Source organism: Canis aureus, chromosome X (assembly GCF_053574225.1).
Source record: "Canis aureus isolate CA01 chromosome X, VMU_Caureus_v.1.0, whole genome shotgun sequence".
Taxonomy (NCBI): domain Eukaryota; kingdom Metazoa; phylum Chordata; class Mammalia; order Carnivora; family Canidae; genus Canis; species Canis aureus.
In genome coordinates, this window is record NC_135649.1 from 78,662,432 (window position 1) to 78,675,160 (window position 12,729).

Genomic DNA, 12,729 nt, shown 5'->3' on the forward strand with positions numbered 1-12,729 from the left:
TAATAGTAAATTTTTTAAAAAATTTAATGTAATCTCTACACCCAGCATGGGACTTGTACTCACAACCTTACAATCAAGAGTCGGATGCTCTTCTGTCTAAGCCAGCCAGGCAGCCCTCCATAATATGTTTTTTTAAAAAAGAATACATAGAGTCTGTTGCATAAATCTTAATTTCCAACAATGCTTTGCATAGTCAGACACTTATTATGGACAATATATTTTTTAAAATTGCCATCAGTTCTGCATAAATCTTTTTCAGTAAATAGGAGAGAACACTTGCCAATTCATTCTATGAAGTCGGTATTACCCCAGTACTAAAACCAGGTAAAGACAATATATAAAAACTGTATTTCAGACCGGTATCCTTCATCAACATAGATGTAAGTATTCTTAACAAGATATTCATCAGTAGAATTCAACAATATATAAAATAATTACATACCATAGCCCAGTAGGGTTTATTACATCTTGCAAGACTGGTTCATTATTTGAAAGTCAGTCTTTGCAATCCACCACATAAACAGGATAAAGAAAAAAAAGATAATTATCGTTATCTCTATGGATGCAGAAAAATATTTAACAAAATTGAACAATGCATGATTTAAAAAACCTCTCAGAAGATTAGGAATAGAAGAGAATTCCTTCAACTTCATAAAGAACATCTACAAAAACTATACAGCTAACATTACACTTAATGGTGAAAGACTAAGTGTTTTTTTTCCTAAATCAGGAGCAAGACCAGTTATGCTCTCCCTTCTGCTCTGCAGCATAGTACTGGAACTTCTATCCAGCATAGAAAGGCAAGAAAATGATATAAAGCGCATACAGATCAGAAAGGAAGAAGTGAAACTGTCCCTAGTTGTAGATGACATAGTCTGTAGAAAATCACAATCTACAACAAAATTCCTAGTACTGATAAGTGAGTTCATCTAGGTTGTAGGATACACAATAAATATACAGAAATTAATTATATTTCTATATACTGACAATGAATTGGAGGAACTGACATAAAAAAACAAAATGCCATTTATAATTCCTCGAAAGAAAATGAAATAGTTAGGTATAAATTTCACAAATGATGTTCAAGATCTATATGCTGAAAATTATAAAATACTGATGAAAGAAATCAGTGATGGACTACATAAATGGAGAGACAAAGACCTCCATGAATTAGAAAGTTCAACATGGTAAAATGTTAATTCTCTCCAAATTGGTAAAGAAGTTTAACACAATTCTTCTTTATATCCCAGCAGAATTCTTTGTAGATATATACAAGATTATTTTTTATTTATATATATATATATGAATAATATATCTAATTATCTAATTTATATATTACATATATAATCTTATATATAATCTTATATAATATAAATATAATCATATATATATGGAAAGAGAAAGGAACTAGAAAAGCTAAAACATTTTTGGAAAGGAATCAGTTGGAAGTAATCACTTTACTTTGATTTTTAAAACTTACTGTGTAGCTATAATAATTAAGACTGTGTGGTATTAGTAGTGGTACAGATATAAAGAGCAGTAGAACAGAATAGAGAAACCATAAATAGCCCATACAAGTGCAGCCAACATTTTTGACAGTGCTGCAGAAGTACTTTGTTAGAGGAAAGATAGTCCTTTTAACAAATGGTAGTAGATTAATTGGACATGCGTAGGTGAACAAGTACCACACATCTAGATTACTATCTAAAATATATGAAGAACTCTCAGAACTGAATATTATGAAAACAGTCCAATTAGAAGATCAGCAAAAGACTGCAGACATTTCCCTGAAGAAATTATATATGTGGCAAATAAAGACATGAAAAGATGTTTAACATCATTACCCATTAAAGAATTGCAAATTCAAATCACAATGAGATTTAACTAACTATATGCCTATCAGAATGGCTAAAATGAAGAATGGTGATAACACTGCATGCTGGATTGGATGTGGAGAAACTAGATCGCCCACAAATTGCTGGTAGAATATAAAATGGTACCATCACTCTAGAAAATAATTTGGCATTTCCTTTCAAAACTCAAAATAGACTTATTGTGCAACCTAGCACTTACACTTTTGGGCATTTATCCCAGGGAAATGACTTATTTTCATGTAGGAACTTATAAATAAATATTCATAGTAGCTTTTAGTCATAATAGCTCCAAACTGGAAACAACCCAAATGTCCTTCATTTTCTTAAAAGGTTTTTTTTTATTTATGAGAGACAGAGAGGCGCAGAGACACTGGCAGAGGGAGAAGCAGGCTCCATGCAGGGAGCCCAACATGGGACTCGATCCCGGGTCTCCAGGATCAGGCTCTGGGCTGAAGGCGGCGCTAAACCGCTGAGCCATCCAGGCTACCCCCAAATGTCCTTCAAAAGATGAATGGTTAAACTGTGGTACGTCCATACCATGGAGTAGTACTTGGCAAAGAAGGGTATTGATATATACAACATGGATGAATCTTAATGGCATTATGCCAAGTGCAAATGCCAATCTCAGAAGGTTGCATACTGTATGATTCTGTTTATATAACAATCTCAAGTTGACAAAATTGTAGGGATTGGGAACAGATTAGTGGTTGCCAGGGATTAGGGATGGTGCTGAGGGTGTTGGGTGTGACCATGAAAGGGGTAACATAAGGGAGATCTTTGTGGTAATTGAATAGTTCTGTATCTCAATTGCAGTGGTGGTTATACAAATCTACACATGATTATAGAACTATACACACAATTATACCTATGTCAACCTCCTGGCTTTTATAATTGTTTTAAATATGACCATTGGGGGAAACTAGGTAAAGTGTACACAGGACCCTCTCTCAACTATCTTTGCAACTCCCTGTGGATCTATAATTATTTCAAATCAAAAAGTTTGTTAAAAAGAACACTCTCACTATTGTGGAGCATGCATATGAGGTAGACCAGATATGATGAAGGCAGGGACAGCAGTCTGAAGACTCTTGTCAGGTAAAAGTAATGAGATCTGAACCTCTGCAATATTTGTTGTGATGAAGAAAAGAGAACAGATATAAAGGATAATAAAGTAATCGAATCAGCAGGACCTTGGAAATACGCAGATGTGTAGTTGGTGAAGGAAAGTACGGACTCCTGGAAGATGACTTCCAGGTCTTGGGTAATTGAGTAGATGCTAGGCGTCTTAAGTAAAAGAGGCCATATTAAGAGCCTGAGATATACTAGAAGTAGATAGAAGCCATGTTTTCCTTGTCTGTTAAACCTTCAAAAATCTAAAAGATGTTGGTTTTTTGAGAATTTGGAGAAATTTAAAAAAATCTTTTGGAGTGTCCCATAGTCTGTTATGAAGCCAGATATTTATATAATTCTTCCTTGGACTTCTTTCCTTGCTAGCTTGCTTTCCTTGCTGGTACATTTACTTAAATGAGTTTCAATGTGATTAATGTGACTTTGAGCCTTTATTTCTTCATCTGAAAATTGAGCACTATGTTTTGTGATAACATAGTTATAATGCTTCTCTCTCAGGATTAGAATTCTGAGAAGTAAATGAGATTTACATTTATATGTAAAATATTCAATACATATCAAGTATCTAATAAGTGCTCACTACTCCTACTGTTACTACTGCTAACAATAAAAATTATGGTAACAAAAAATAAAAAGATGTTGAAATGTGACAGATCTTGTCAGTTATGGCCAGTTGCAGAAATGCTCAGAAATTTTCTAGAGCCTGTTTTTCCTCAATTTCTGTTTTCTAGTTCCTTCAGTGATCCTCAAAGAGTGGTCTGCCTATAAAGGGAAGTCACCTCAAACCCCTGAGCTGGTGTCTGCACTAACATTTCGGGAATGGACTTGCCCAAACCTCAAGAAGCTCTGGCTAGGCAAAGCAGTTGAGGACAAGAACAGAAGGATGAGGGCCTTCCTGGCCTGTATGAAGTCAGATACACCCAGCATGCTCAATCCAGCTAATGTCCCAACCCATCTGCTGCTCATGTGCTGTGTACTCCGGTAAGCGATGTGATACAGCCAGTTCATTTCTCTTTTACTTTTTTCACTTTTCCTTTAAACATATGTTTTTATAGTGTTTTGGGACAGGGAGGTTTTTGTTTTATGTGTAGCTTAGAATTCAGAAACACTGGGGGGATCCCTGGGTGGCGCAGCGGTTTGGCGCCTGCCTTTGGCCCAGGGCACGATCCTGGAGACCCCGGATCGAATCCCACATCAGGCTCCCGGTGCATGGAGCCTGCTTCTCCCTCTGCCTATGTCTCTGCCTCTCTCTCTCTCTCTGTGACTATCATAAATAAATAAAAATTAAAAAAAAAAAAAAAAGAAACACTGAAATTGATCACTGTGGCAGTCTCCTCAGTTTATGATCCTCTCTCATCATCAGTTCATGATCTATGTGAACTTTTTTTAAAGATCTTATTTATTCATGAGAGAGACACAGAGAGAGGCAGAGATATAGGGAGAGGAGAAGCAGGCTTCCCTCAGGGAGCCCAATGTGGGACTCCATCCCAGGACCCCGGGATCATGCCCTGAGCCTAAGGCAGATGCTCAACCACTAAGCCACCCAGGCATCCCTCTATGTGAACTTTCATATTTGGTTTTATGTTTGGTTTTTGTGCCCTTCAGTCTTTATTCATGATCTAATTCCCTTCTCTTCCTGTAGTTATCCACTCTGGGGTATTTGGTGTGTGTCCTTCCAAGCCATTTTCTGTGTATTTATTTAAACATATATGTATCCATACACAGTCTGTAGGGTTGTTTGTGTAGATTTTTTTCCAGTTTTTTAACATGAAAGGTGCTGACATCTCATTCTATTCCGTATTTTTTTCGCTCTGTTATTTTTGGCATTTGTCCATATTTATACATGGTTCATTCCTCAAGACTGCTGGATTATGTTCCATCAAATAGTAATTCCACAGTATTTTATTTATTGATATCCAGTTCTTGGGTGTTACAGTGTTGCAGGAAATATCTTCATAGGTGTCTTTGTTTTTTGTGTGTTCCTGTGTCAGTTTATCTGAAGTGTATACTCAGTAGAATTCATGGATCCTATGAAATATGCATATAGGCTTTTCACCACATATTGCCAAGTTGCTCTAGATCACATCTGTACTAATTTATAGTCTTGTGAACAATGCATAAGGGTTTCTATTTCTTCATAGTATCACCAGTACTGATATCATATAACTTCTTAATTTTTGCCAGTCCAGTGGGGTTGAGGTAGTTTCAAAAAGTTATTTGTTTATTTAAGAGAGTGATGGAAGAGGGATAGAGGGAGAGAGAATGTGAAGCAAATTCTGCACTGGGTGCAGAGCCCAACAGAGGATTGGATCTCACAACTGCGAGATCGTGATATGAGCCAAAACCAAGAGTCAAAACACCTAACCGGCTGAACCACCCAGGCACCTCTCAAGTAGTATCTTTTATTTTACTTTGCATTTCTTTGACTACAGATGAGGTGAGCTTCCACTTTATACATATTAGCCATTTGTTTTCTCATTCTCTGCAGTGCCTATCTATTTTACTTTGCATTTCTTTGACTACAGATGAGGTGAGCTTCCACTTTATACATATTAGCCATTTGTTTTCTCATTCTCTGCAGTGCCTATCTATTTTATCTTGCAAGTTTTCTTTTAGGTAACTTGTCTTTCTTGCTGATCACAGAAGTTTCTTATCAAATGTGTATGTATATACATGCATATATCATTGATATATGCATCAATGATAGCAAAAATCATTTCTATATCTGTGTGTATATCAAATATTTTCCAGTCACTGTTTTTTAAAACTATGTACAATATATTTTTTTAACAAAAGTGTTCATTTTCACCAGCTTTTTTATTGTTATGACTTCATACACATAGAAAAGTTGGAAAAATAGTATGGTGAACACTAATATGACCGCCACTTAGAGTCTGTAAGTCATATTTTACTATACTTACTTTATCCTATATAACTATCCATCTCTAGCCAGCCATTTACCCATCCTTTTGGATGCATTTCCAAATAAGTTGCAGACATCAGTGTATTTCACCCCAACTAAGAAATATTTAAGTTTGGTTTTGTTATACCCTTTAAATTGTGCCCTTGTGGTGTGTGCTTTTAAAATCTTATTTAATAGGGATCCCTGGGTGGCTCAGCGGTTTGGTGCCTGCCTTCAGCCTGGGGCGTGATCCTGGAGTCCCGGGATCGAGTCCCATGTTGGGCTCCTTGCATGGAGCCTGCTTCTCCCTCTGCCTGTGTCTCTGCCTCTCTCTCTCTGTCTCTCTCATGAATAAATGAATAAAATCTTTAAAAAATCTTATTTAATAAACTCCTCCCTACCCTTAGGTCATAAAGATACTTTTCTACATTGTTTTAATAGTTTTATAATGTTGACTTTATGTCAGGTCTTAAATATTAGTAGCTGTTTATTCTGTATATGCTGTAAGAAAGGATCTGATTTTATTTTCTTGAAATAATAAGTTAGTTTTCCCAACTCCATTTATTAAATGATCTCTTCAAACCCCATGATGTATATTACCACCTTTCTTATGTGCCAAGTTCCAATATATACACGAATACATTGCTGGTATCATTTTTTTCCATTGCTTATTTGATCTCTGACTAGGATCACATTGTTTCAATTGTTCTAGGCTCTTAATTTGTCTTAATATCAGGTTGGGCAAATCTCCACTCTGTACTTTTCTTGTGTCAGACATGTACTATTTTTTAATCATGTGATCTTTATCCTTCAACATATAATTTAGAATTAGTCCAGTTTCCACAAAATCTTGTTGGAATTTTTTGGTCCATGAATTGAATTTATAGATGAATTTTGGGAGAGTTGACATCTTTATCATGCTAAGTGCTCCCATCCAGAGATCATAGTTTACCTTTCCCTTTATTTAGGGCTCTTTCTTTATGTCTTAGTAGAGTTAGGTTTTTTTCCCATGGAGTTCTTGTGCATTTTAAAATCCTAGGTATTGGGGATCCCTGAATGGCTCAATGGTTAAACGCCTGGAGACCCAGGATTGAGTCCCACGTCTGGCTCCCTACGTGGAGCCTGCTTCTCCCTCTGCCTGTGTCTCTGCCTCTCTCTCTCTGTGTGTCTCTCATGAATAAATAAATAAAATCTTTAAAAAATAAAATAAATAAAATCCTAGGTATTTGATATACATTGTTATGATTATGGATGACATTCTGTTTTCTATTACACTTTCTCGTTTATTTGCTGATGTAGAGAATGTAAATTTTTGTGTAGAGAAGTCAGTCTCAACAAGTCATCAGAGGATTACAGAGTATTGACTTTTGAAATTGGACAGACTTTAGTTTAATTCTGGCTTTGGGACTTTATAGCTTGGATAAGTTACTTTAACCTTTTAACATCCTTTTATTATAAAGGTTCTCGGGAAGCCGCCTTATGGCCTCTTTCACATTATCATTCTCATTTATTATGTTGTATCGCATTAACCCCCGTTTATTGAACCCTGCAGCATTGTAATAACATTTTCAAATGCTCTGCAGCCACCAGCTTGATGCTACAATGGTAGGCCTGCTTGTCATTTTGACTCGAGACTCTGGATATTTTAAACACTTCCAACTACATAAAAATAAATAAGAATGGCTTATGAATAGCTATAATAACTATCACAAAGACTAGGCTCTAATAATCTAATACATTCCATATGCTTTCCCTGAAGAAAACACTTTAGCCTCCTGTTCAGCTTCAATTATTTATTCTTAACTTAGACATATTTCCAACAATTTGTTTATCTGATTTTCCAATGTACAACAGATCAGAAGCAGCAAATTGTAAGACGGGTGAGACAAGGTGTAGGATCTATTATTAGAACCAGTTAGTAACAGCAGCAATAAGTAGCAGCTTAAAAGCTGCCTAAAATGGGCAGCTCTGGTGGCTCAGCAGTTTAGCGCCGCCTTCAGCCCAGGGTGTGATCCTGGAGACCTGGGATTGAGTCTCACGTCGGGTTCCCTGCATGGAGCCTGCTTCTCCCTCTGCCTGTGTCTCTGCCTCTCTCTTTCTCTCTCTCTCTCTCTCTTTCTCTCTCTCTTTCCCTCTTTCCTCTCTGTCATGAATAAATAAATAAAATCTTTAAAAAACAAAGCTGCCTAAAATCAGGGGAAAAGATATAAAGATTACTTTTTAAAAAGACCTAAGAACCCATATAGTATAGGGAGAAACTGCCCTGTGTAAACCAGTAACCCGTGTAAGTTTATTAATAAAGCACAAACCAATAATCAGTTCGTAAAATCATCAAGAACAGGTTCTGTAATGTTACATATTATGTACTTGGCAACGTGCTAAGTCAGCCCTTTGTATACGATGCTACGGATCCTCATAATAGTGCTAAAAGGTAAATATTATTTATCTTCATTTATAGATGAGGGAACAAAGGCTCAAAGAGAAGTGACTTGCAAAGGTTACATAGCTAGTAATGGGTGGTGCAAGAGTTTGAACCCAAGTCTCTCCAACTCCCAGTTCCTATGCTCTTTAAAAGACAAAATGGTAGAAAAATACGGTCTTAAAGATTAACATAAAATCTGGTTGAAAATTTAAAATTCAACTTCATTTTTTTAAAGATTTTATTTATTTATCTATGAGAGACAGAGAGAGAGAGAGAGAGAGAGAGAAAGGCAGAGACACAGGCAGAGGGAGAAGCGGCTCCATGCAGGGAGCCCGACATAGAACTTGATCCCAGGTCCCTAGGATCACAGCCTGGGCCAAAGGCAGCACTAAACAGCTGAGCCACCCGGGCTGCCCTAAAATTCAACTTTAAATGAAGATTAACTTATCCTAAACACTTCCTTGCTGAGCAATATCAGGTAAAGACTGGGTAGTGGCTTAATTGCATACTAGGAGTCTAAACTCCTCAGTTGCATCTGCTAACTATTCTCATGGAAGTAAAGTAACGCTGGGGAAGTTGTAACTAAAAGTTAATGTTGGTGCAGCTCTTGGACAATTGTCCTAGAGAAATGAGAATCTAGAATAAAAGTTGGTACAGTTTGAAGTAGGCATAACCTTTACGAATATAATAGTCACCACTGAGGAGGACAGGATAAGGAGGAACTCTGTCAGGCTTCCAGGAGTGAGGAATAGCCCTGTTGAATGTGGAGAGGCATATAACAAGGCTCTGTCATCTCTAGCAAAGTTTCGTTCAAATCTCAACACTTTTCCAGAAACACAACATGAAATTGGACAAGGATATACCTCTAGATTCATGGGTAAAGTTGAACCTTTCTGAGAAATAATTCTGTTAAGAAGCAGTGAATTTGTTATCAGCTGTAATAGGGTATTTGAGTTAACCATGTGCCATCCTGATATGTAAAGATAAATAAGAACTAGTTTTTGTCCACTTGACAGAATAAGTCTAAAGTTTACTGGCAAAAGCAAATGAATAAGAATAGCTTGGGATTACAAAAAAGAATAGTCTTGGCTCAAACAAAAATACCAAAATATTATAAATTATGCTAAAATGATGTGATACTGGCATAAAAATTGATGTCATTGTTTTAGAGCAGATAATACTACGTAGTATCCTAGACACATGATAACTTAAAATATGCCAAAGGAAGCTTCACAAAACATGGATGGGAATAGATGAATTTTTAAATAGTTGTTGAGAGAACTGTACTGGTATTTGGGGAGAAAACATCAAGTATAGGCCTTCCTCACATAAATTCCAGGTGGATTTGTTACAGAGATAAAGGTAAAGGAAAAAAGATAAAAGATAAAATAAAAACTAAGCAATGACTTAAATGATCTTGAGAAAAGAAAGGAACTTTTTAAATGAAAAGCCTCAAGTCAGGGCAGTATCAAAAAAAACAGTATCAGGGAAGGCAAACACCTCTGTTGACAGTGACTGCTATACACCATGCTAAAAATTTAACTGATAGATCTGGGCAGTAAGACAATCATAAAGCGCTTTGATAAGCTGTCTTATATTCCTGGGGCTCTGAAAGATTGTCTATATCCATAAAGCTATATACACACTCGACAAACTGGAGAGACTCCCAAATACATGTTCCTACCAGGCTGAACATGAAACTTGCACAAGGTAAAAATAAAAGCCTGACTTATAACTGCCTAAAATTTTAATGCATGCCCTAAGCTACACTTAAATCCCCTTGGCAAAAGTGGAAGCTTTATTGGGTCAAGATGTTTCTGCACAACCTCTGACTAATTGTTGGCTGACCAATAAGCTATGCTGATCCAAGGGAGATGTTTAGGAAGCTAGGCTTAAAAATGCAAAGAAGAGTTAAAAATAAAAAGAAAAATCTTAGCAGGTGTATCAGGTCACATTCTGCAGTAGAGACAGGCTCTGCAAAATCAGTCCAGACATGTCACTAAACTAACAAAGTAGCAGCAACAACAGTGTTTGGGAGGGTTGCTACAATATATGATTGAAACTAGCTGATGTGTACAAAAAATTATGAGACTTGCAAAGAAATAATAATGTTTGGCTCATACACAGAACAAAAAGCACTCAATAGCAACAGTGTCTAAAGGAGTATGGATGTAGAACATAGTAAATAAGGACTTTTAATACCTACAATAAATACATTCAAAGAACTAAAGGAAACCATATTTTAAACATTGAAGTATGATAAAAATGACCCATCAAGTTGAGAATAGCAATAGAGAGATAGAAATTACAAAAAGAAACCAAGTAGATATTCTGGAATGGAAAAATACAATAATCAAAATGAAAAATTAAAGGAAGAGGCTCAATAGTAGATTTGAGCTGAGAGAAGAAAAAGATCAAGGAACATGAAGATAGACCAATAGAGATTATCCAATCTGAAGAACAGAATGTAAAAAAAGAATTAATAAAAATGAAACTAAGAGAGCTATAGGACATCAAACATACTAACATATACATAATAGGTGACCCAAGAGAGAGGAGGATGTTTAGAAAAAATATGTGAAAAACTAAGAATTGAAAACTTCCCAAATTTGGTGAAAGACATAAATCTACGCATCTAAGGTCAAAAACTCCCAAGTATCAACTCAAAGATCCACACTTAAACACTGTTAAAAGATAAAGACAGTCTTGAATGAAGCAAGAGAAAAGCAATTTATCACATACAAAGGAATCAGAAGAAGATTAACAATAATCAAAAACTGGAAGCAACCTGTTTCCACTGATGGATACATTGATAAAATGTGGTATATACATACAATGGAATATTATTCAGCCTTAAAAAGGGAGGAAATTCTGACACATGCTACAATGTGTCTGAACCTTGAACACATTATACTTAAGTGAACTAGCCAGTCAGTAAAAACAAATCTGGTGTGATTTAATTTATATGAGTAGTCAGATTCAGAGACAGAAAGTAAATTGGTGATTTCCAAGGGGCTGGGTTGGAGAAATAGGGAGTGTTTAGTGGGCATGAGTTTCAAGTTGAGAAGAATAAAAAATTATGCAGATGGATGGTGATGATGGTGTAAATGTACTTAATGTAATTAATACCACTGTAAATGTACACTGAAAAATTACTAACATGGCAATTACCATATATGTTTTACCACAAGAGAAAAAAGGTACATAAGGGGTAGAACGCTTCCCCTTCCCATAGTACAGAGTAAGGAGGTTAACAGACTCTCCCCAGCAAAATTGCAACTAACCTGGTAGAAATTTTTTTTAATCATTTAACCCTTAGGCATATATAACCAAGAAGATAAGGTTTCCTTCTCCTCCCAGCTCTCGTTTTTAGGTTATGGTTTCACCCAGGAAGGAAAATATTGCCATTTCTCATCAACTCCAGCCCTTTGTCCAGGTAGGCATAGTAAAGAGGATCACCCACCAATCCGCCACTCAGGGCAGAAGCTCTAATCTAGGGGCAGCATGCCAAGAATACTTTGGGCCCCAATCATTCCCACCCCAGCAAATGTGTGGAAAGAAGTTTCCACACTGGGAAGATCAAGCCAAATAGAGTAGGGGCTGCCAACTACCCCACCCTTTTTCAATGCACACTTACAGAGCAGGTGTGTCACTTGTCACTCTGGAAAAAGCAGCCTCAGCATGGTGCAATGAGTAGTTCTTTTCAGGGAGAAAGTAGACCATAAGAATGAGGAGCTCTACACCTTCCTGAAGGGACTGTCTTTAATTGAAGCAGAGCATGGAGAATTCCATACCTAAGAGCATATTGAGAACAATAAGTATCTTGATGAGCAATTAAGAGGAGGCTGGTAGCTCCATGATATGAGCAGAACACCAGGGCATCCATATGTTTTATAGAGAAAACCAGGGAAAGAAACAGCCAAGAACCCTCCTAGGATCACAGTCAACTCTGGGGATCAGGAAGGTTGTATACATACACCTGATGGCACCCACTCAGGAGAAATCAGAACAGGACATGGGACAGACTTCAAAGCATTCCCCTAAACCACCTAGAGACCATCAATACAGGGCATATGCCTCACTGGCACAAGGAACTGAAATACTACCTCTGATACAAGCATCAACTGAACAATAAGCTTCTCTGACCCAGAGGCAACTCCTCGGAAACCAGGTTTAGCATAAAATAAAACTTACCACTGCCAGACTAGAAGATTATGAATACCCAAAGTTATGCCTTCTTAGCAAAGATCAGAGAATGAACCTCCAAACTAATATTCTTTCACTGAATATGGGCAAAAATGTGTAAACTCCCTGAACTATGATAGCTGCCTTACTCTACACTTATATGCAATGGGAAAAGGTATAAATCTAACTGGCTAAGAAGGCTTAAGCATAATAATTGA

The 12,729-nt window shown here is 36.7% G+C and overlaps 1 protein-coding gene across 3 annotated transcripts in view; it reads left to right on the forward strand.

Annotated features, from left to right (window-relative positions):
• Positions 1-12,729, forward strand: part of FAM120C (family with sequence similarity 120 member C) — a 162,732-nt gene that overhangs the window by 92,096 nt on the left and 57,907 nt on the right. For all 3 annotated transcript variants that reach the window (XM_077888785.1, XM_077888781.1, XM_077888782.1), the window contains exon 10: positions 3,734-3,983. In XM_077888785.1, coding sequence (XP_077744911.1) covers positions 3,734-3,983 — 250 coding nt within the window. The remainder of the gene's footprint in view (positions 1-3,733; positions 3,984-12,729) is intronic.